Here is a 21,838-nt window from a genome sequence, read left to right on the forward strand (position 1 = left end):
ATAATTAAGTTAAAATCTCAGAGCAGAATAATATCAGAATAACGAGAATTGCATAAAAACCTAAAAACTTCACAAGAAAATTATTTTCCAAAATAAGAAGATTTAATCAAAAAAAGCAAGAGTTCAGTGCCTTAATTTTTTTTTAAATTATCATAGATAAGAGACTGGGGAGAAATATATTTTTTTATTATCTGTTTCATGCTAATGTCACGCTAATCGCTATTTTGCATGGATTCGTGATTACAATTGGCGGACTGTGGGGAATACCAAGTGAATTAATGGTGATCGATGGCAAATTGACCGCTTCCGTGCTAGTAGCATTAACGGGTCGCGCATTCCCGTAACTCCTGGTGACTCATCGAGGCCCTACACGCACTTGTCACCATGGACACCGACGATGGTGAATCTTCGAGCAGTGGGCCTATGTCCAGCTTGAACAGCTTGTTTTCATTTACAAGCCCTGCCGTAAAGAAGCTATTAGGCTGGAAACAGGTACAACAACTTATAATTAGTGAAATGTAGCTCTAAGATCTAATTCAAAATCCTGTCGTAAAATTGCTATAGACGCCTGTTTTTAACAAAGAAGCCGCGTAGAAATAGATTTGCAGCTGATGTTAGCAATAAAACGCTTTGAATTCTCAGAAAGTAGGTGGTTATGACAACTAAAGTATAGTTTCTTCACTACCTACCTTCAGTTGGTTATCTGGTAAATTAAAATGAGCTTGGTTTTTCTAGTATAGCTTGGCTTAATCATCCAAAAGCAAAGTTATATTGTTAGAAATACAGAACTTATATAGTAACTTATGAAGGCAAGCAAGACTCACTTAATAATCTCCCAAGCCAGATCCAGAAATGCTGTGAACTATAATGCTTGGAAAAATTAATAGCACCTCCTTAATCCTTGCCCTATCCATATGCCAATTTCTTACATCTAAATATATAATAGGAAAAGTTGACTGACTGACTGACTGACTGAATCTATCAACGCACAGCTCAAACTACTGGACGGATCGGGCTGAAATTTGGCATGCAGATAGCTATTATGACGTAGGCATCCGCTAAGAAAGGATTTTTGAAAATTCAACCCCTAAGGGGGTGAAATAGGGGTTTGAAATTTTTGTAGTCCATGTGGACGAAGTCGCGAGCATAAGGTAGTCAATAATAAAGTTGTTAAAGGTACTAATTTGTTTACAAAATGCATTATTTATGTTATATAGTTCACAATCATTTTTTAGTATTTAGGGATCCGTACCCGAAGGGTGGCAATGGGACTGTATTACAGACAGATAGGCTGACAGCCTCCGCTGTCCATCTGTACATCTGTCTGTCTATGTAACTGTATTTAAATTTATTACCTACTTTTAATAAAAATAATATATTAAAAATCCAATTCCATACTAATGTTATAAATGCGAAAGTGTGTCTGTCTGTCTGCTAGCTTTTCACGGCCCAACCGTTCAATCGATTTAGATGAAATTTGGTACAGAGTTAGCTTATATCCCGTGGAAGGACATAGGCTACTTTTCATCCCGGAAAATTATGAGTACCCACGGGATTTTTAAAAACCTAAATCCACGCGTACGAAGTCGCGGGCATCAGCTAGTAGGTAATAAATTACACTTTTTGGTTGTCAGTTGTTGAATTTGTAAGATAATATAGTGGTGAAACTTAAAACTTAAGCTACGAGCTACGATTACATGCATTACTCACACACACACAGCTTGACACAGTAGGGCGATTGTCTAAAACCTGCATCAATCATTATTACAATCTCAATTGTTCTGATTGGCTGAATTTGTGCGATTCTTGTTGCAACAATGCATTGTGGCCAATAGTGAGCGAGCATTAACCAATCAGAGATGATTGCGATCGTGACATTGTAGCTGTCAAACAACCGCGGTAGGGCCACTGGTAATGGTGCTTCCAGCCGAGCTGACATTTGTTTTGTACTGTGTTTAGTCATATGCCTTGTGTTCAAATTGGATTTTAATTCAGTTTAGAAATTGGTACTGATTCAGAGCAAAACTAAATTTTAAAGTATTAGCATCCTCTTCTTACTAATGTAAAAGAAAAGGAGAGACAGTGATATAATATAGTTTGATAGTTTTATATTTAATTTAGAGCTATAAAACCTCATGACTTTATCTGCCAGTTATGAGCCTATTTTTAAATTTGTAGTATGCACCTAAAGTTTTGAGTCTCTAAATGTAAAATTCGTGTTATATCCTTTTTTAGCAATATGTATTAAAAAGAAAAAGATGCAGATGCTCTAAATTTAGTTTCAACAGAATTGGCGCCATTGTGTGCAACAGAATTAGACACATTTGACTATAAACACTTGTGTAATCTATGGTGCACCTATTTATGAGTCAGTCTTATTGACAACTGATCATTCTTAGAAAATATCTGACTCATTCTGTACTGGTTGTTATTTTATGAAGAACACAGTAATACACTATCTTTTACTCATTCTGATTTAGATACAGCTACAGTTCGCGGCAGAAAGTTACATCAGCCTTTAGAATGAAATTTTGGCTTTGTAGAGTGTTGTCTCTGTCACTCATACCTATATGTCGTTTTGTCTGTCTGAACGACAGAGACAATACTCTACATTTAAGAGCCTCAATAGCTCAACGGGTAGAGCCTCAATAGCTTAACGGGTAAAGGAGTGGACTGAAAACCAAAAGGTTGATGTCTATTGTCGTACCTACTCCTAGCACAAGCTTGACGCTTAGTTGGAGAGGAAAGGGGAATATTAGTCATTTAACTAATATTCTTTTTTGAGAAAAAAGAAATTGTAGAGAGTATGTTTGCCTTCTTAAGGTTGATGTACATTACTTCCTGCCGCATACTGTACTACATTATTTATGTTAACTCATTCATGTTTTGGTTTCACTGTTTAGGAATATTTCCTACAAGTTATTTATGCAGGTTTTACAGATTATGACTTATGCTTTTCAAAAAATCCACAGACTGCACTTTTTAGGGTTTTGTACCTCAAAAGGACCGCTTATAGGACCACTACGTTGTCTGTCTGTTGTGTCTGTCAAGAAAACTATAGGGCTCTTCCCATTGACCTAGAATCATGAAGCTTGGTAGGTAGGTAGATATTATCGCACACATAATATGGGAAAAAATGGGAAAACTGAATTTGTGGTTACAAACACTTTTTGATGGCAATGTTGTCAGGGTGATGAGGAAGAGAAATGGGCGGAGAAGGCGGTCGACAGTTTGGTGAAGAAGCTGAAGAAGCGAAAGGGTGCCATTGAAGAACTGGAGCGTGCGCTGTCCTGCCCCGGCACGCCTTCCAAGTGCGTCACCATACCACGCTCATTGGACGGACGATTACAGGTATTGTCTCGTTTACTTTTTTATTCAAATTAATTTTATTTAAAAAAACAATTCAATGAAGTATTAGCACTAGATTTGGGATTAGAGCTTAAAAACGCCCCGAAAAATGTGTTTTCCAACAGTGAAATGAAACGAAATAATTTATTTGAATGAATATGGGAAGACAAGGTGTTTACAATAGAGAGTTCAGCCAACATATCCAGTCAGGAAACCCTGACATAAATTTTTTGACAAAGTTGGTAGTATTTTCCATAAAGCTAATAGGTTAGATAGGTATATAATATTGTGTCAATGATATAAATGTCAGTCAATAATATAATAACATAATCGAATTCATTCTAATTCTTGTGCTTGAATTCTTAAAACTCGTCAACAGAATAAAATACATTTTGTGACAGCCAGACACAGTGGACGTCTATCAGTTGACGATGATGACTACCTGTTGAATCTAACATTCACAATCTCAAATTACAGGTATCCCACCGCAAAGGCTTGCCCCACGTCATCTACTGCCGAGTGTGGCGATGGCCAGACCTACAAAGTCATCACGAGCTGAAACCGCTCGAAATATGCCAGTATCCCTTCAGCGCAAAACAGAAAGAGGTATGCATCAACCCCTACCACTACAAACGAGTCGAAAGCCCCGTCTTACCCCCAGTTTTAGTGCCAAGGCATTCGGAGTTTGCACCTGGACATTCACTACTACCTTTCCAAAGGACTACAGAACCAGCGATGCCCCACAATGTATCTTACTCCGGATCAGGGTTTCCACCTTCAGCGTCATCAGAACTGCCTGATACTCCACCCCCCGCGTATTCCCCGCCCTCGGATGACTCTGAACCGCCAGGGGAAGTTGCCCCAGTTTCCTACCAAGAGCCTTTATACTGGGCATCGGTAGCATATTACGAACTAAACTGTCGGGTTGGAGAGGTATTCCACTGTAACAGCCATTCCGTTGTCGTCGATGGCTTTACTGATCCTTCAAATAATAGTGACAGATTTTGCTTGGGACAACTGAGTAATGTGAACAGAAATTCAACTATAGAGAACACGAGACGTCATATAGGCAAAGGAGTACATCTGTACTACGTAGGTGGAGAAGTGTACGCTGAGTGTTTGTCTGATGCAGCGATATTCGTTCAGAGTCGCAACTGCAACCACCACCATGGATTTCATCCGTCGACCGTGTGTAAAATTCCTCCGGGGTGTTCCTTGAAGATTTTCAATAACAGGGAGTTCGCGCAGCTTTTATCCCAAAGCGTCAATCATGGTTTCGAAGCTGTGTACGAGCTGACGAAGATGTGTACGATTCGCATGTCGTTCGTCAAGGGTTGGGGGGCGGAATACCACCGACAAGACGTCACCTCGACGCCGTGTTGGATAGAGATCCACCTCCATGGCCCGCTGCAGTGGCTGGACAAAGTGCTGACTCAAATGGGCTCCCCCCATAACGCGATATCGTCAGTCTCTTAGCCGCGTTAGTTCCCCTTCTCCCCACCGGTTCTCGTATTTTATTTCGGTTTAAATCTCACAAAATTGTATGCATTTTTATTTTTGGTTAGTAAGCTCCCATTTGTGATGGGGTTTCAAACTCTTTTTTGTGTTTTTTGTTTGACAATGAAATTCAAAAACACTGTAGTTTTTAGTATTTGTATTGTCAAATGCATTTTCCGATACAATTTCAATATTATAGAGAATTAATACTCATTTTTCTGCACTCAAATTGAAATAATTGTAATGCAGTCAATTTGAAGTTACCATCTGGAGATGCAAAAAGTAAGCACATATTCTCTCTGTGAACTATATTAGTCTATTTAAATGCTAGCAAGACTATTCAATACCTACTAATTTCACTCACAATTAACAAATAATGTAGGTTAAATGTAGGTTAACAAAGATGTTTTACAATTAAATTAAAAAAAATTGTTACCAACATTATTTTGTATTTCTGAGTGAAGTTAGTAGTAGCCAAACTGTGCATGTCAGCATTTGAATTAAGTCATCAGATTGAAATCCAATCAGAAATAAAATTATTTTCAAATTTTTAATTATTATACAATTATATTACCATTCCTATGGTATATTTTTTTAAACACATCTATGTACACTGTGTTGCCATGTAACAATTTTATATTTTCTCTAATGAATAGGTTTATGTGTTAAGGTGAATACTCACGGGTGCTATTTTGAACAATTTACCAACCATTATTATATTTTAAAAAATTGTTTTTGTTTTAATAATACACTATTTATTTAACAGTTACATTTCTCATTGTATAGATTATGAGTTCACAAATACTATCTTTTCTATACATTTAAAAAGATTGTCCTGATTGACTGAGTGATCTATCAACGCACCAAGCCTAAACCACTAGGTTTAGAAACTTAAAATATTGACAGTAAATTGCTTTTATGACGTAAGGCAATCCCTAAGAAAGGATTTGCTAATTTCGCCCTTATAGGTGTTAAATAAGTGATGAAATGTGACATTTTCCAGGATATTACCATGAAAATTAGTATTTGGGTTTTGGAAATGAAGAATTACCCAACCTATTTCACGATTTTTAGAAATTTCACCTTTAAGTGGGTTAAATAGGAGATATAAAATATTTTATTAAATAATAGTTTTTAATAAAATATGTTGCTTTTCAAGGTATATATATTAGAAAATTGGCATTCGGGATTTCGGTTATTTCAGAATTTTCGGAAATCCATCGTTGCGAAGGAGCGGGTCAGGTGTAGCATGTTATAAAAAGTTTATCGATATAATACATAAAATGAAATAAAAAATTTAACTTCTTTTTTCAAAATAGTTTCGTGTAACGATTCACCTTAACACACCTGAAAATATTGTATAAAATTGTAGCTCAAATTAATGTGTCCAAGATGAAAGGAAATGGTAAGACATAGGTATTTTTAAGTATATTTGTATTTTAATAATATAAAGACATACATAAAATGAATGAATATTAAATAATTAAATATTATACTCGCGAATGATCATTATAATGACAATTTAAAGATATTATTGGTGTAAATAGGTTTTGATTAAAATCACGCTGTCGCTTCGGATTTTATGAACTCAAGAAATAAATTAAAAATGGTATTTGGTAGAAAAGAGAAAAAAATCATTTAAATAAACTTTTAGAAGAATTTTTGAATAGTTAAAGAATCTATCACTGGACCTAACCATGCTCTTTTGTACCGAGAATAACTGAGAAGTGAAAAAAGTAGCTATATTTTTCGCGTATTTTTTAATGTTATTTTTTTCTAGAATTTCTTTTTGTCTCATATAGTATAGAAAAGAGAAAAATGGATTTTCATGTTAAAAAATTTACTGGTTTTTTTTAAATACCTTATGTTGTTTACTTCTGGGTTCTTAGAATTCTAATTGTCATAAATTTGTTGGTAGTGTCGAATACGGTATGTCAAGGTATTGTAATTATACGAATACTTACTGATAAATATTATATAAAGCTTTCTAGATAAGAAAAATGCAATTTTGATTATTTTAACTAACATTTTATATTGTTATAAATATAATTTATGTGGCCCCATTTTACTATTAAATTGTACTAGAGTCAACCTAGCAAAACATTAAAAAATATTAGGATGGCAACACTGACTGGAAAAATGGTTTTGATACTTTTTACAATTTTTTTTAGTCTTAACTTAATAAATGGTAGTTCCAACTTTCACAAGACTAGCTGTTTCTCTGACTTCGTCCAAGTGGATAAGTTTTTTTTTGTATTCTACATTATAGAGGGAACCTAAAAGTAAAACTCAAGTTTCTAGCCATTTGTGCTGTATATTTTTCCCTGCGACATAAATAAAAATCTTTGACTGCTGTCATTGGATATATTAAAATCATGTAATTCTTTAAAATATACACTTAACAATGTACAAAAAATATTTTAGCGATTCAGAATAAAAGTATTTTTTTATCATTGGGGCCACAAAACATTAGTTTTACTTTATGGTAAGGAAAAATTATGTTATAATAATTATTGCTAGTAATTAATTGGTATGTAATATTTAGTAAAACTATTGGAAAATAAGCATGTTGTATTTGTGAATTCAGTTATTTCATTTTAATTAAGGTATAGTCAAGACCAAATGTGTAAAAAATGCAGAGTGTTTTTCTTTTATTAAGACAGGCTTAGGAATGTGCCATCGAGAAAATGTATTTGTGGAAATTGGGTGAATCGCGATTAAAAAGAAATTTTGTCTATTATATTGTGGATTGTAATTACTTTTTATGTAATTTTTTTCAGTAGGTATAGATTTTTAAATGTACATTTTTGTTACTTGTATAAATGTTTTATTGGGACAAAATTAAAAAAAATTGGTTAATAATAATTAACTTTTTGACTAAGATTTTAGGAAAAAATGGAAACAAGTTAAAAATCTCACTGTTGTTTCGTCTTGACTTTTAAACCAAATTTTGGGACATCGCACAGGCAAATTTATATTTTTAATTGATCTCAAAATAATATAAGTATGCTTTAGTTCCTCTAAAGATCACTGTAGCGTGTCCCGTGCCTTAAAAAAGTGCATTCGGAAAAAATAATACCTAATAAAAAATAGTATAATACTAATGATACGCAAAGCATTGATTTAAAAATCCGGAAATATAAAAATCCTTGGCAATTAAAATTCTAAAAGCGTTTATCCATCATTTTACAAGTTTTTGTTAGACATTTGTAGCTCTTAGACCATTATAACACCACACGTTAGATTCGGTCGAAAAAAATGCGGTACACTGTAATGTGAACGGGGTCTTACCGAAAATAATAATAAGTGTGATATTTTTATCTGGCGACATTTTAATAAACCGCAACACTATTATGGGTGTATCAATGCTACGAAAACAAATTTTAATTTTTTTAAGTACATTATTATAAAATATGTTCAATAAAAATAAATACTTATCTACATATAAGTAAAATAATACACAAAGTAAAATAGTAACAATATTAAGGTGGCCTAACTTTTTTTAAGTGACTAATAGTTTATAATATATTTATATAATAATACAATATGTTCAAACTAAAAATAGTAATGACTTTCCGCCATAATATTACGATGCTGGCAATATATTTTAATCAAAAATATTGTTCCGTTTATCCTCCTCAAAATAACCACCAGGGTGTCTACTCGGAAAGGGGGTGACTTTTTATCCACCCAATTGAGTAATTTGTATAAGTATAATATTTTACTTCTCATAGTCGTAAAGTTCTTCTTTATGCTTAGTTGTAAGCGGACTAAAAGTGCGTTTCATGCTCTTGTGCATAAAGTGTTTATAGGTAAACAAGAATCTATCTAAGACACAAAAATGTCGTCCAGGCGTAAGTCCAGCGACGTAAAAGTCAGTGGTTAACAGATTCTGTGCTATTCTACCTTTGAATGCATTTTTACCAGATGTAACGCATAATTAAAAGAAAAAATATTTCATGAATATTTTTGTTGCCATTTGGCCTCTCTTATACAGCCTCAATATTGTAGTGTAGAAAACCAAAATGCAGTGCCATCACGAATTTCTATATTCAACGATCAAAGTGCCTACATTAATGTATTTTAATCTATAGTTAATTGTACACCCGTCCATGAAATGCCTACGTAAAGCTCAGTTAAGAAGCCTCGAATGTAAGTTTAGGGTCAAAAAATCTCGCTCACTAAGACTTCGGAAACCGTAAAAGGAAATTCGGACTTAAAAAATTCTCAAGCGTAGGTAAAAATATGTCCGTCGAGAACTTGCGCACGGTGTGCGATCATTTGTTCGTCAGAAGCGGACAAACTCTCGAACGCTCAATGCGGACTAAAATCCGCTGTGTGCGTTGCAATGAACATTGGAACGTTCTATTTTTGCCTTATCCCCCGTAATTGTATGTGTTCCGAGGGGTGATAACGTTAAACGTTGCAGTAGCGACAGCAACGCGACAGGAGTAGCAATGCGACAGTTCATTTGCTGTCTCTCTTCTTCTTATTTTGCTTTGTGGCTACTGTTGTCTCTCTCTAGCCGCTGTTGATACGTAATTGCCCTCGGCTATTCAGGGGCCTTTTTCTACGGGATTCTTTTAGTCGCTCATGTGCATTATTCGATGAAGTTGTAAGCGATTCGTGACGGACAAAAAGTACCGCGAGGACTGTCCCTCGTCTATTTTAATAAACTCTCTGATTGGCTATAAAAATTTAAAGATACCATGTTGAACTTATTTTTTTTTTAACTTCAATCTTACACTCGAGGCTTTGCTTGATTTTATATTTGTATAACGTTACACTATATAACATGTTATATAATATGTCGACGATGTAAGATAACATAATAAGATAGGTAGGTATATAAATAACACGATGTTATAACAGTGCTTTGTAATGAGATAATGGTACCTACTGATTCTGAACACCAAAATTTTAGAGTATTCGCATCCTCTTCTTACTAATGTAATATGAAAAGGACAGACACAGTTTGACTGTGTTAAATTTTATTTACAGCTTCAAACCTCGTAAATTTATGAATGTTGTTTAATATTATAGCGTTAACTAAAGTTTCGAGTCTTTAAATGTAAAATTCATGTTCTATCCTTTTTTAGCAATATTAAAAAGAAAATGATGCAGATACTCTAAATTTAGTTTAGAGAAAAACAACAGAATCGGCGCCATTGAACTTATTGAGATCATTATGATTTGCAATATTACAATGTTACAGTATTTGGTAATGTGAAAACTGAGCTTTTTAACTAAAAAGTAATATTATAAAATCTATTTTTATTAATTCACGTTGTGAATATTGAAATAAATATGCAATAGTGCCTTTTTAATACACTATGAAATTGTCATGCCTTATTTCTACTTTTACTGATATATTTTATTTTCATTTAAATATAACTAATTAATATAACTGTGCCTAATATAACTTTTAAAAAGGCCATTTATGAAGGATAATATTTATTAAATGTTATGTTATATGTAACATAATATACAGGGTTATTTACAATTTGACTTTTAGCTTTTAATTTTGATTTTAGGTTTTGTAAACCTAAAATTATTATTTTAATAACAGTAAAAAACACGTTAAAAATTGCCTAAAAAAATTTGCATTTGACCCTATTTGCATTGCATCAGACCATAAAGCTAAAAACCCAAGAATTCTCGATCCGATCCGAGGGGTCGTACACTAGATCTGAATTTCGGAAACGGAAACCGGAGAACTCTGATTTAGTTGCCCAACCTCTTTTCGGGATCGGATCGCATGCAGTGTGAAAAGAGTCAAGACTAACTGAGTCCAAAATCAATTACATCCAAAAAATCGGTCAAGTGCGAGTCGGACTCGCAAACGAACGGTTCCGTACAAGAAATAACACTTTAATTTTTATTTTTTTATAGCGAAAATAAAAATACACATTTTGTGAAAATTTGAACTTACCGTTCACGAGATACAGCCCGCTGACAGACAGACGGACAGCGGAGGCTTATTAAGATTATAGGCACCCTTCGGGTACCGAACCCAAAAAAGTATTTTGATGAGAAGTGTAATATAAGTTCCGCAAATTGCTAATGCGCGTGACCGCCATTTTAGCAGTTTACATCAGCACTAGACTGAAGTTTCGAGCTGACGGTATATTTTTATTTCGGCTGACGTCATTTCGATGTTAATGAGACATGGTTCCAGCGCATTAGCAATTTGCGGGACTTATACACCGTTTGGTTCGCCAGCTCATCACTTTCTGATTTTCAAATGGTTTTCATTCAGACATTATATTTTGAGTAACAAATAAAATAATGTAGCATTTAATAGCGAATAATACGATGGTTGTACTCTTTAATTAATCATGTAAGCATAAAATAACTATGTATTATTATTTTTAAGTTGGGAACACCCTTAGGGCCTGTTTTTGACTGACTGACTGATCTATCAACGCACAGCTCAAACTACTGGACGGATCGGGCAGAAAGGAGATCATTATTTTTGGGCCTTTTCTGAAAGTGATTCAGAAAAGGCCCAAAAATGTATGGAGCCAGAATGATCTCCTTTGGCATGCAGATAGCTATTGTGATTTAGACAAGAAAGGATTTTTGAAACTAACTTCAACTCCTAAAGGAGGTAAAATAGGGGTTTGAAATTGTTGTAGTCCACGTGGACGAAGTTGCGAGCATAAGTTAGTAATCAATAAAATTATTAATTTTTTTCATTTAAAAAATTGCCTCGCCTTTTTATGGTTTATCTATTCTTTATTGACAATCATTTACTAAATATTAAAAAAAAATCAGTTATCAATAATTTCGATGGAAACACGAAACTTATACGATCAAATCAAGATAAGAAAAAGTGATTATGTTTCCAACTTAAAAATGAAATAAATCAATCAAAAAAATGTAAATACCGTCAGTGTTTTAGAAATAAATTGTATAGTAAAAAGTATATTCATGTCAATAATTTTACACTGTGGCCCGACTATGTGCTGTTGAATTTTTATCGAAAGTTTGGATATGACATTTTATAAAATGTACAAAAATCTATATAGTGCATACATTTTAAGAACTCACTGGCCATAATATTTGCTCTACTATATCGTCGATTAAATGGAAAAATTACATTTGTCAAAATTTTCGGAACTATGGGTATTTATTATAAGAACGATTTTAGTCCTTTTAAGGGTGAACCCATAAGTAAATATGGCGAGTGAGTTCTCAAAATTTCTGCATTCTAATTACTTTATTTCACTTTTACACCTTTGCGAAAAATATTTTATTGCATCGCGAAAATATAAACTTTGTTTATATTTTTTGTTCTTTGTGTTCACTAAACATGTTTGTAATTTGTATAGATCAGTGTAAAGGTCTGCGCATATTGAAGTGAATGAAAAAAGAAACACTTTTAAAAATGTCAATTCCAAAATTGTGAATGTCATTGTAAATTTTTGTGTATGTGTCGATTGTATGAATTTGAAGTACGTACATCAAAGACATTTAAGTATATTATACAACAGGAGTACCCTTTCACTGAGACGGCTCGTAACGACTAAGTGCTCGGATTTTTTTTAATTTATAGACTAGCGCTTGGCTGCAATCAGACCTGCTGGTAAGTGATGATGCAGCCTAAGATGAAGCGCGCTTGCCTAGAAGATGCCTATTCGCTCTTGACTTAAAGGTGTTACTACATTTGACGCAGGTACTCAGGTAGCCCTCACATTGCTATAGGTGCTAGGCTTGCGGATTCGATTTATAAGGTCAAAAAGACTAGAGCCCAGAGCCGTAAAACCAGTGAAAAAATCGATTTAATGAATAAAAATTGAGACAAAATAATTACGGTTTTCATGGGTTTTTCGAACTATTAACATATTATTTATTTTGGTTTTACATACTTAGATTATTAATCGGATGTTTTTTTAAATAAGGGGCCCTATACACGTCCAATTACAAACAATCTGCATGATAGTTGAGACTATCAATTAAATCGGATTTACGTACTTTGTATCAAATCGAAGACACTTGCTTGAGTGTTCAAGCTTATCAAGCGTCAAGAGGAGTAGGTATCAATTAATTGAAAGTGTGCAGAACCCTTTACAGCATTAGTAACAATGTTTCAAAGCTGTTCTAAGATACTTTGTCGTATAAGGTATGTGTTTGAATGAATCGCTCAGCCTCAGTTTTATGAATGCTATATGTATACAAATTGAAGCCTTATTATATGTAAAATACGGTTCAAAGTTGTTAATACGTCGCAGTTGGCCACAATATGATTAAGCGTAAATGGTCGTAAATGTAATGATTTTGTGCAAATATTTGGACAAATGTTTGCACAAGTATTTGGTCAAATGTTTGCTCAAAACCGGACATCTGTGGCCTCCTTATTAGATGCCATTGTAAGTGTAATTTTATTATGAACATTTTCTCCGTTTAGTACATAAATAAATACTTAATAAAGTTTCTTTTATTTAGAAATTGTGTTTTGTTTTTAATTTCCTACCCACCTATTTACTCTATTCAAGTACCTATTTCAACCCCTTAAAAGAGTAGTGGTTGAACATAGTCCATCACGCTGGATTGGCAAACTTCTCACTTCACACACTTTGAGAACATTATGGAGAACTCGCATGCATGTTTCCTCACGATGTTTTCGTTCACCGTTGCTTAAACCACACATAACTCCGAAAAGTTAAAGTTAAGGTGCGTGCCCGGGATCGAACCCCTGACCTCGCGGAAAGAAGGCCGACTTCCTAACCTCTAGGCTATCACGGCTTAATATAAAAGTGCTTAAGTAGTTATAGCGAAATCGAAAGATGAAAACAAATGCGTGACAGCGTTATAAAATGATTAATTCCTAAGGTCTAGTTGCATGATAGGTGGTTAAAGTTAAATCTGGCCGTCTACTTATAAAGACAAATTGGGTTGGACAAGTCAGGGTTATTAACTTGGGTTATTCCCGTTGAGTCACACCCCCGTGTGTAACACTGTGACACAAGGTACCCAAAATTTCAAAACATTCCCGTTGAGTAACACTGTTACACAACGGGAATGTTTTGAACTTGTTGGCACCTTGTGTCACACCTACATAAATACATATTATTGCGCGTGTATCAAGGATTAACTGATTGTGCACTTTTCCGGGATGTTATTTATTTATAAATCCAAGATGGCGGACATGATTTTTTTTTCAAAAAATTGACATGGGTGTCGTTTTCAGGGTTTTCGAGGGTGCTGAATTTGATGATGACATTTATTCTGAAATCCAAGATGGCGGACATGATTTTTTTTTCAAAAAGTTGACATGGGTGTCATTTTCAGGGTTTTCGAGGGTGCTGAATTTGATGATGACATTTATTCTGAAATCCAAGATGGCGGACATGAATTTTTTTTCAAAAAATTGACATGGGTGTCGTTTTCAGGGTTTTCGAGGGTGCTGAATTTGATGATGACATTTATTCTGAAATCCAAGATGGCGGACATGATTTTTTTTTCAAAAAATTGACATGGGTGTCGTTTTCAGGGTTTTCGAGGGTGCTGAATTTGATGATGACATTTATTCTGAAATCCAAGATGGCGGACATGATTTTTTTTCAAAAAGTTGACATGGGTGTCATTTTCAGGGTTTTCGAGGGTGCTGAATTTGATGATGACATTTATTCTGAAATCCAAGATGGCGGACATGAATTTTTTTTCAAAAAATTGACATGGGTGTCGTTTTCAGGGTTTTCGAGGGTGCTGAATTTGATGATGACATTTATTCTGAAATCCAAGATGGCGGACATGATTTTTTTTTTAAAAATTGACATGGGTGTCGTTTTCAGGGTTTTCGTGGGTGCTGAATTTGATGATGACATTTATTCTGAAATCCAAGATGGCGGACATGATTTTTTTTTCAAAAAGTTGACATGGGTGTCGTTTTCAGGGTTTTCGAGGGTGCTGAATTTGATGATGACATTTATTCTGAAATCCAAGATGGCGGGCATGAATTTTTTTTCAAAAAATTGACATGGGTGTCGTTTTCAGGGTTTTCGAGGGTGCTGAATTTGATGATGACATTTATTCTGAAATCCAAGATGGCGGACTTGATTTTTTTTTCAAAAAGTTGACATGGGTGTCGTTTTCAGGGTTTTCGAGGGTGCTGAATTTGATGATGACATTTATTCTGAAATCAAAGATGGCGGACATGATTTTTTTTTCAAAAAATTGACATGGGTGTCGTTTTCAGGGTTTTCGAGGGTGCTGAATTTGATGATGACATTTATTCTGAAATCCAAGATGGCGGACATGATTTTTTTTTCAAAAAATTGACATGGGTGTCGTTTTCAGGGTTTTCGAGGGTGCTGAATTTGATGATGACATTTATTCTGAAATACAAGATGGCGGACATGATTTTTTTTCAAAAAAAAATGACATGGAAATTATGATAATCGTCTTCAAAAATATAACGTAGCTCGTAGCTTTAGTTTTAAGTTTGCGTAATAATTATCACCACTATATCTTAGAAATCCAACATCTGACCATCAAAAAGAGTTATTTATTACCTATTTTGAATAAATCATTTGACTTTGTGTTTAACATTTGCATAACAGAACGCATTAAAAATGTTTTATTTTTGAACGCATCCATAATTATTTACATTCCTAGAGAAGTCCATGCTTTTTCTAAACTTTTAATCGATTTTATTTCATAATCGAAATAGATCCAATCGCATGTTAACCGTATAAACTGATGTTAAATATTAAACTAAGACAAGCTACTAACATAACCTGGTGTTACAAAACCCTGAAAACGACACCCATGTCAATTTTTTGAAAAAAAAATCATGTCCGCCATCTTGGATTTCAGAATAAATGTCATCATCAAATTCAGCACCCTCGAAAACCCTGAAAACGACACCCATGTCAATTTTTTGAAAAAAAAAAAATCATGTCCGCCATCTTGGATTTCAGAATAAATGTCATCATCAAATTCAGCACCCTCGAAAACCCTGAAAACGACACCCATGTCAACTTTTGAAAAAAAAATCATGTCCGCCATCTTGGATTTCAGAATAAATGTCATCATCAAATTCAGCACCCTCGAAAACCCTGAAAACGACACCCATGTCAATTTTTTGAAAAAAAAATCATGTCCGCCATCTTGGATTTCAGAATAAATGTCATCATCAAATTCAGCACCCTCGAAAACCCTGAAAACGACACCCATGTCAATTTTTTGAAAAAAAAAAAAATCATGTCCGCCATCTTGGATTTCAGAATAAATGTCATCATCAAATTCAGCACCCTCGAAAACCCTGAAAACGACACCCATGTCAATTTTTGAAAAAAAAAATCATGTCCGCCATCTTGGATTTCAGAATAAATGTCATCATCAAATTCAGCACCCTCGAAAACCCTGAAAACGACACCCATGTCAATTTTTTGAAAAAAAAAAATCATGTCCGCCATCTTGGATTTCAGAATAAATGTCATCATCAAATTCAGCACCCTCGAAAACCCTGAAAACGACACCCATGTCAACTTTTTGAAAAAAAAAATCATGTCCGCCATCTTGGATTTCAGAATAAATGTCATCATCAAATTCAGCACCCTCGAAAACCCTGAAAACGACACCCATGTCAATTTTTTGAAAAAAAAAACATGTCCATTGTCCGCCATCTTGGATTTCAGAATAAATGTCATCATCAAATTCAGCACCCTCGAAAACCCTGAAAACGACACCCATGTCAATTTTTTGAAAAAAAAAAATCATGTCCGCCATCTTGGATTTCAGAATAAATGTCATCATCAAATTCAGCACCCTCGAAAACCCTGAAAACGACACCCATGTCAATTTTTGAAAAAAAAAATCATGTCCGCCATCTTGGATTTCAGAATAAATGTCATCATCAAATTCAGCACCCTCGAAAACCCTGAAAACGACATCCATGTCAACTTTTTGAAAAAAAAAAAACATGTCCGCCATCTTGGATTTCAGAATAAATGTCATCATCAAATTCAGCACCCTCGAAAACCCTGAAAACGACACCCATGTCAATTTTTTATAAAAAAAATCATGTCCGCCATCTTGGATTTCAGAATAAATGTCATCATCAAATTCAGCACCCTCGAAAACCCTGAAAACGACACCCATGTCAATTTTTTGAAAAAAAAAATCATGTCCGCCATCTTGGATTTCAGAATAAATGTCATCATAAAATTCAGCACCCTCGAAAACCCTGAAAACGACACCCATGTCAATTTTTTGAAAAAAAAAAAAAAACATGTCCGCCATCTTGGATTTCAGAATAAATGTCATCATCAAATTCAGCACCCTCGAAAACCCTGAAAACGACACCCATGTAAATTTTTTGAAAAAAAATCATGTCCGCCATCTTGGATTTCAGAATAAATGTCATCATCAAATTCAGCACCCTCGAAAACCCTGAAAACGACACCCATGTCAATTTTTTGAAAAAAAATTCATGCCCGCCATCTTGGATTTCAGAATAAATGTCATCATCAAATTCAGCACCCTCGAAAACCCTGAAAACGACACCCATGTCAACTTTTTGAAAAAAAAAATCATGTCCGCCATCTTGGATTTCAGAATAAATGTCATCATCAAATTCAGCACCCTCGAAAACCCTGAAAACGACACCCATGTCAATTTTTTGAAAAAAAAAAATCATGTCCGCCATCTTGGATTTCAGAATAAATGTCATCATCAAATTCAGCACCCTCGAAAACCCTGAAAACGACACCCATGTCAACTTTTTGAAAAAAAAAATCATGTCCGCCATCTTGGATTTCAGAATAAATGTCATCATCAAATTCAGCACCCTCGAAAACCCTGAAAACGACACCCATGTCAATTTTTTGAAAAAAAAATCATGTCCGCCATCTTGGATTTCAGAATAAATGTCATCATCAAATTCAGCACCCTCGAAAACCCTGAAAACGACACCCATGTCAATTTTTAAAAAAAAAAAATCATGTCCGCCATCTTGGATTTCAGAATAAATGTCATCATCAAATTCAGCACCCTCGAAAACCCAGAAAACGACACCCATGTCAATTTTTGAAAAAAAAAATCATGTCCGCCATCTTGGATTTCAGAATAAATGTCATCATCAAATTCAGCACCCTCGAAAACCCTGAAAACGACACCCATGTCAACTTTTTGAAAAAAAAAAACATGTCCGCCATCTTGGATTTCAGAATAAATGTCATCATCAAATTCAGCACCCTCGAAAACCCTGAAAACGACACCCATGTCAATTTTTTGTAAAAAAAATCATGTCCGCCATCTTGGATTTCAGAATAAATGTCATCATCAAATTCAGCACCCTCGAAAACCCTGAAAACGACACCCATGTCAATTTTTTGAAAAAAAAATCATGTCCGCCATCTTGGATTTCAGAATAAATGTCATCATAAAATTCAGCACCCTCGAAAACCCTGAAAACGACACCCATGTCAATTTTTTGAAAAAAAAAAAAAACATGTCCGCCATCTTGGATTTCAGAATAAATGTCATCATCAAATTCAGCACCCTCGAAAACCCTGAAAACGACACCCATGTCAATTTTTTGAAAAAAAAAAACATGTCCGCCATCTTGGATTTCAGAATAAATGTCATCATCAAATTCAGCACCCTCGAAAACCCTGAAAACGACACCCATGTCAATTTTTTGAAAAAAAAAAAATCATGTCCGCCATCTTGGATTTATAAATAAATAACATCCCGGAAAAGTGCACAATCAGTTAATACTTGATACACGCGCAATAATATGTATTTATGTAGGTGTGACACAAGGTGCCAACAAGTTCAAAAAATTCCCGTTGTGTAACAGTGTTACTCAACGGGAATGTTTTGAAATTTTTGGTACCTTGTGTCACAGTGTTACACACGGGGGTGTGACTCAACGGGAATAACCCATTAACTTTGACCAAAATTTTACCTTCCAACTTAATTACAGAGACATGATTTACATGAATAGACTTCTCCCACTGCTTTACCTTTCTTTATTCTACAACCACACTGCACGCTATCGTAAGCAGTTTCACCCTTACCACTTAAGTGCCTGATGCACTTTGACCACACGTTGTGCCAGTTCTTTTTCCACGTACATGCAAACCGTGAAACCAACTCTTTTTGGCGGTGTTCCTACTAGATTTCAACATGGGGTGGATCAAAAAATTCCTGAAAAGCCGGCAACGCGTTAACGGTTCCTCTGGTGCTGCAATTGGTGGTACCTAATCACTTAACATCAGGTGAATCACTTGATTGTTTACTCGCTATTTACCTATATTAAAAAAACCGTAACGTAAAATTAATCGCCTAGTTATCATGCAGTTGGACCTAATAGGTGCTTGCTACTTGCTCAATGAAACATTATTATATTTTATTGAACCTGCTTTTTATAGCTCAAATACATTAAAAAATAAATTATATCTATCCGGATAGGTAAGTTATTATTAGTATATTACGAAAATAATTAGGTAATTTTAACGTATGTGTCACTCGACATTTAAAATATTGATCTATTTTGGAAAATAAAGTAATTTGACGGCAGTTAAATATTAAGATCAACTATAATTAACTTTGTTTCCGGGATCGATGATAAAGGTTAAAAATTATATTCAAGATCTTGTCAACACATAAATCTAGGTAATTAGATGTCATGATCAACTCATAGCTGGCTCACTACAGAGAACAGGTCTCCTCTGAGTATGAGAAGGGCTTTGCATAGTCCACCACGCTGGTCAAGTGCGGATTGGCAGACTTCACACACTCCACATCTCCGAAAGCTGATTTATGTGCGTTTGAAACAATTAAATAATCATTTGCTTTAACGGCGAAGAAAAACATCGTAAAGAAAAGAAACCAGCATCCCTGAGAGTTCTCCATAATGTTCTCAAAGGTGTGTGAAGTCTGCCAATTCGCACTGAGCAAACGTGGCAGACTATGGCTAAAACTTTCTCATTCTAAAAGGAGACCCGTCTCAGTAGTGGGCCGGTGATGGGTTGATCATGATGAGGAGACGTCCAGCTCTTGTAGGGACTTCCACGCGCCACGATCTTGCGCCGCCGTCAACCAGCAGTTCCCTGCGACTCGTTCGATGTCGTCTGCCCACCATCGCTTATGGCTAAAACTTTCTCATTTTGAAAGGAGACCCGTTCTCAGTACTGGGCCCGCGATGGGTTGATCATGATGATGATTTACCTTCACACTTTAAAGCGGTAGGTACAATGATATCGATAGGCACCGTGAAATGCGTTTAGCACGGTGAACAGTTGTGGGAGGAGACGAGCTTGTTGGAATGTCTTTCTATGACCTTTCTATTGTCACCAGTACTGGAACTAATGGCTAAAGGTTGACCTTACACTATAGAAACCCTGTCTCAAGCTGTAATGTTCTCAGGGTCCCGTACCCGAAGGGCGCCAACGCGGGACCCTATTTTACTAAGGCTCCGCTGTCATTCCGTATTGCCGTCCATCTGTCCGTTCGACGGTCTCTCAGCGGGCTGTATCTCATGAACCGTAATAGGTAGAGAGTTGAAATTTTCAGAGAGTGTGTATACCCTACTTATTTATATTGTCGCTATAACAACAAATAATTCAGAGAGTTTGGTACTACTTATATATTTATACTGTCGCTAAAAAAAATGAAAAAAAATTAAAATTTCAATTTTTTTAAAGAATAGGTACTAGCCGTGTTTATCATGACTAATATTCCACTTTCCCCTCCAACTAAGCGTAATGCTTGTGCTTAGGAGTAGTTACGACAATTAGTGCAACGGGTAGGGTTTGAATGTTTATAAAATATGGCCAAGAAGCAAATATAAAAAAATGGCACAGAATCCTTCGGCAGCGAGTCCAATTCACACTTGACCGGTTTTTCATCCTATAGCGTAAAAAATCCATCCTTTTTAAGGTAGATAAGTACCTACTAGGTGTACATACCTAATGAGTAACGAAAGTGTATCCGACGTGTGAGTGTTCGCAGCTCAATCAAGCATGTAAATTTGTCGGCTAGTCTAAGAGATAAGGACAAACCTTGTTTGACAATGGAGTCTTGGCCTGTAGTCATAAAATGATGTGATTTTTGTATAGTTTATAGTTTATGGCGCTAGAATTCATTATAATTAAAGAGGATAATAAAAAATCATGATTTTTATTTACTTTTAACATAATTAATTATTAACTTCACCGCTGTAGAGAAAGCGAATAATCACGTCACACAGTGCTTAACGACAAATATTTTTTCGATTTTTTAACATAAAAATAGAGTAATTTCCGCTGGAAAATATTTCTTATGTTAAAAAAATTGAAAAGTATTTGTCGTAATAATAATGTAACTATGTGTTTGTTACGTACATTTTCATGGCACATCCGTTTGACCGATTTTGGCAAAAGATACAGCGATAGCTTGAATCCGGGACACGAAAATAGAGTAGGAACCTACTTACTTTTTATTTCGGAAAATTAAAGAATACCTACCCACAGAATTTTTAAAACCATCCATGCGCATGAAGTCTTGGATCGTCCAAACGATATCTACAGATATTTTTAAAATCTTGGCATTTAAAAAAATATCCACTTTTGATCCGTAATTATCATAACTCCAGTAGGTATTTAGTTCCATTTACTTAGTGTTAAATTTTGTAATACTTTGTCGTTTGCCAAACATGTAGCACCTATTTATTTAAGTGCCAAGTTTCCTTGAAATCGATTCCATCTTACTTACAATCTGATAAGATTGCTCCAGTGTTCAGTTTGAATGTTTTGTTTATAACAAGGTTTCGGAATTAAAATTACTAAGTAGGTACTTAATTGTTTCTGATAATCTTATTGATATTTAAAAAAAGTTTACTAAGTATTTCATACTCTGATGCCCGTGACTTTATCCGCGTGGATTTAGGTTTTTAATAGTCCTGTGGGAACTGTTTGATTTTCCGGCATAAAAATTCTGTCCTTTGATGTGATGCAAGCTGTTTGAAAGAAAGAAGAAAGATAATGCATTTATTTGTAGT

The 21,838-nt window shown here is 34.9% G+C and overlaps 1 protein-coding gene across 1 annotated transcript; it reads left to right on the forward strand.

The window, feature by feature from the left end:
* Window positions 1-177: 177 nt before the first annotated feature.
* On the forward strand, window positions 178-13,296 carry Mad (Mothers against dpp). Its single transcript, XM_034970792.2, has 3 exons — window positions 178-492; window positions 3,190-3,351; window positions 3,826-13,296. Exons 1-3 carry the CDS (start codon window positions 385-387, stop codon window positions 4,822-4,824), a joined length of 1,269 nt encoding a protein of 422 aa, XP_034826683.1. The 5' UTR covers window positions 178-384; the 3' UTR covers window positions 4,825-13,296.
* Window positions 13,297-21,838: the final 8,542 nt, after the last annotated feature.

The sequence above is a fragment of the Maniola hyperantus genome, chromosome 8 (genome assembly GCF_902806685.2).
Source record: "Maniola hyperantus chromosome 8, iAphHyp1.2, whole genome shotgun sequence".
NCBI lineage: Eukaryota > Metazoa > Arthropoda > Insecta > Lepidoptera > Nymphalidae > Maniola > Maniola hyperantus.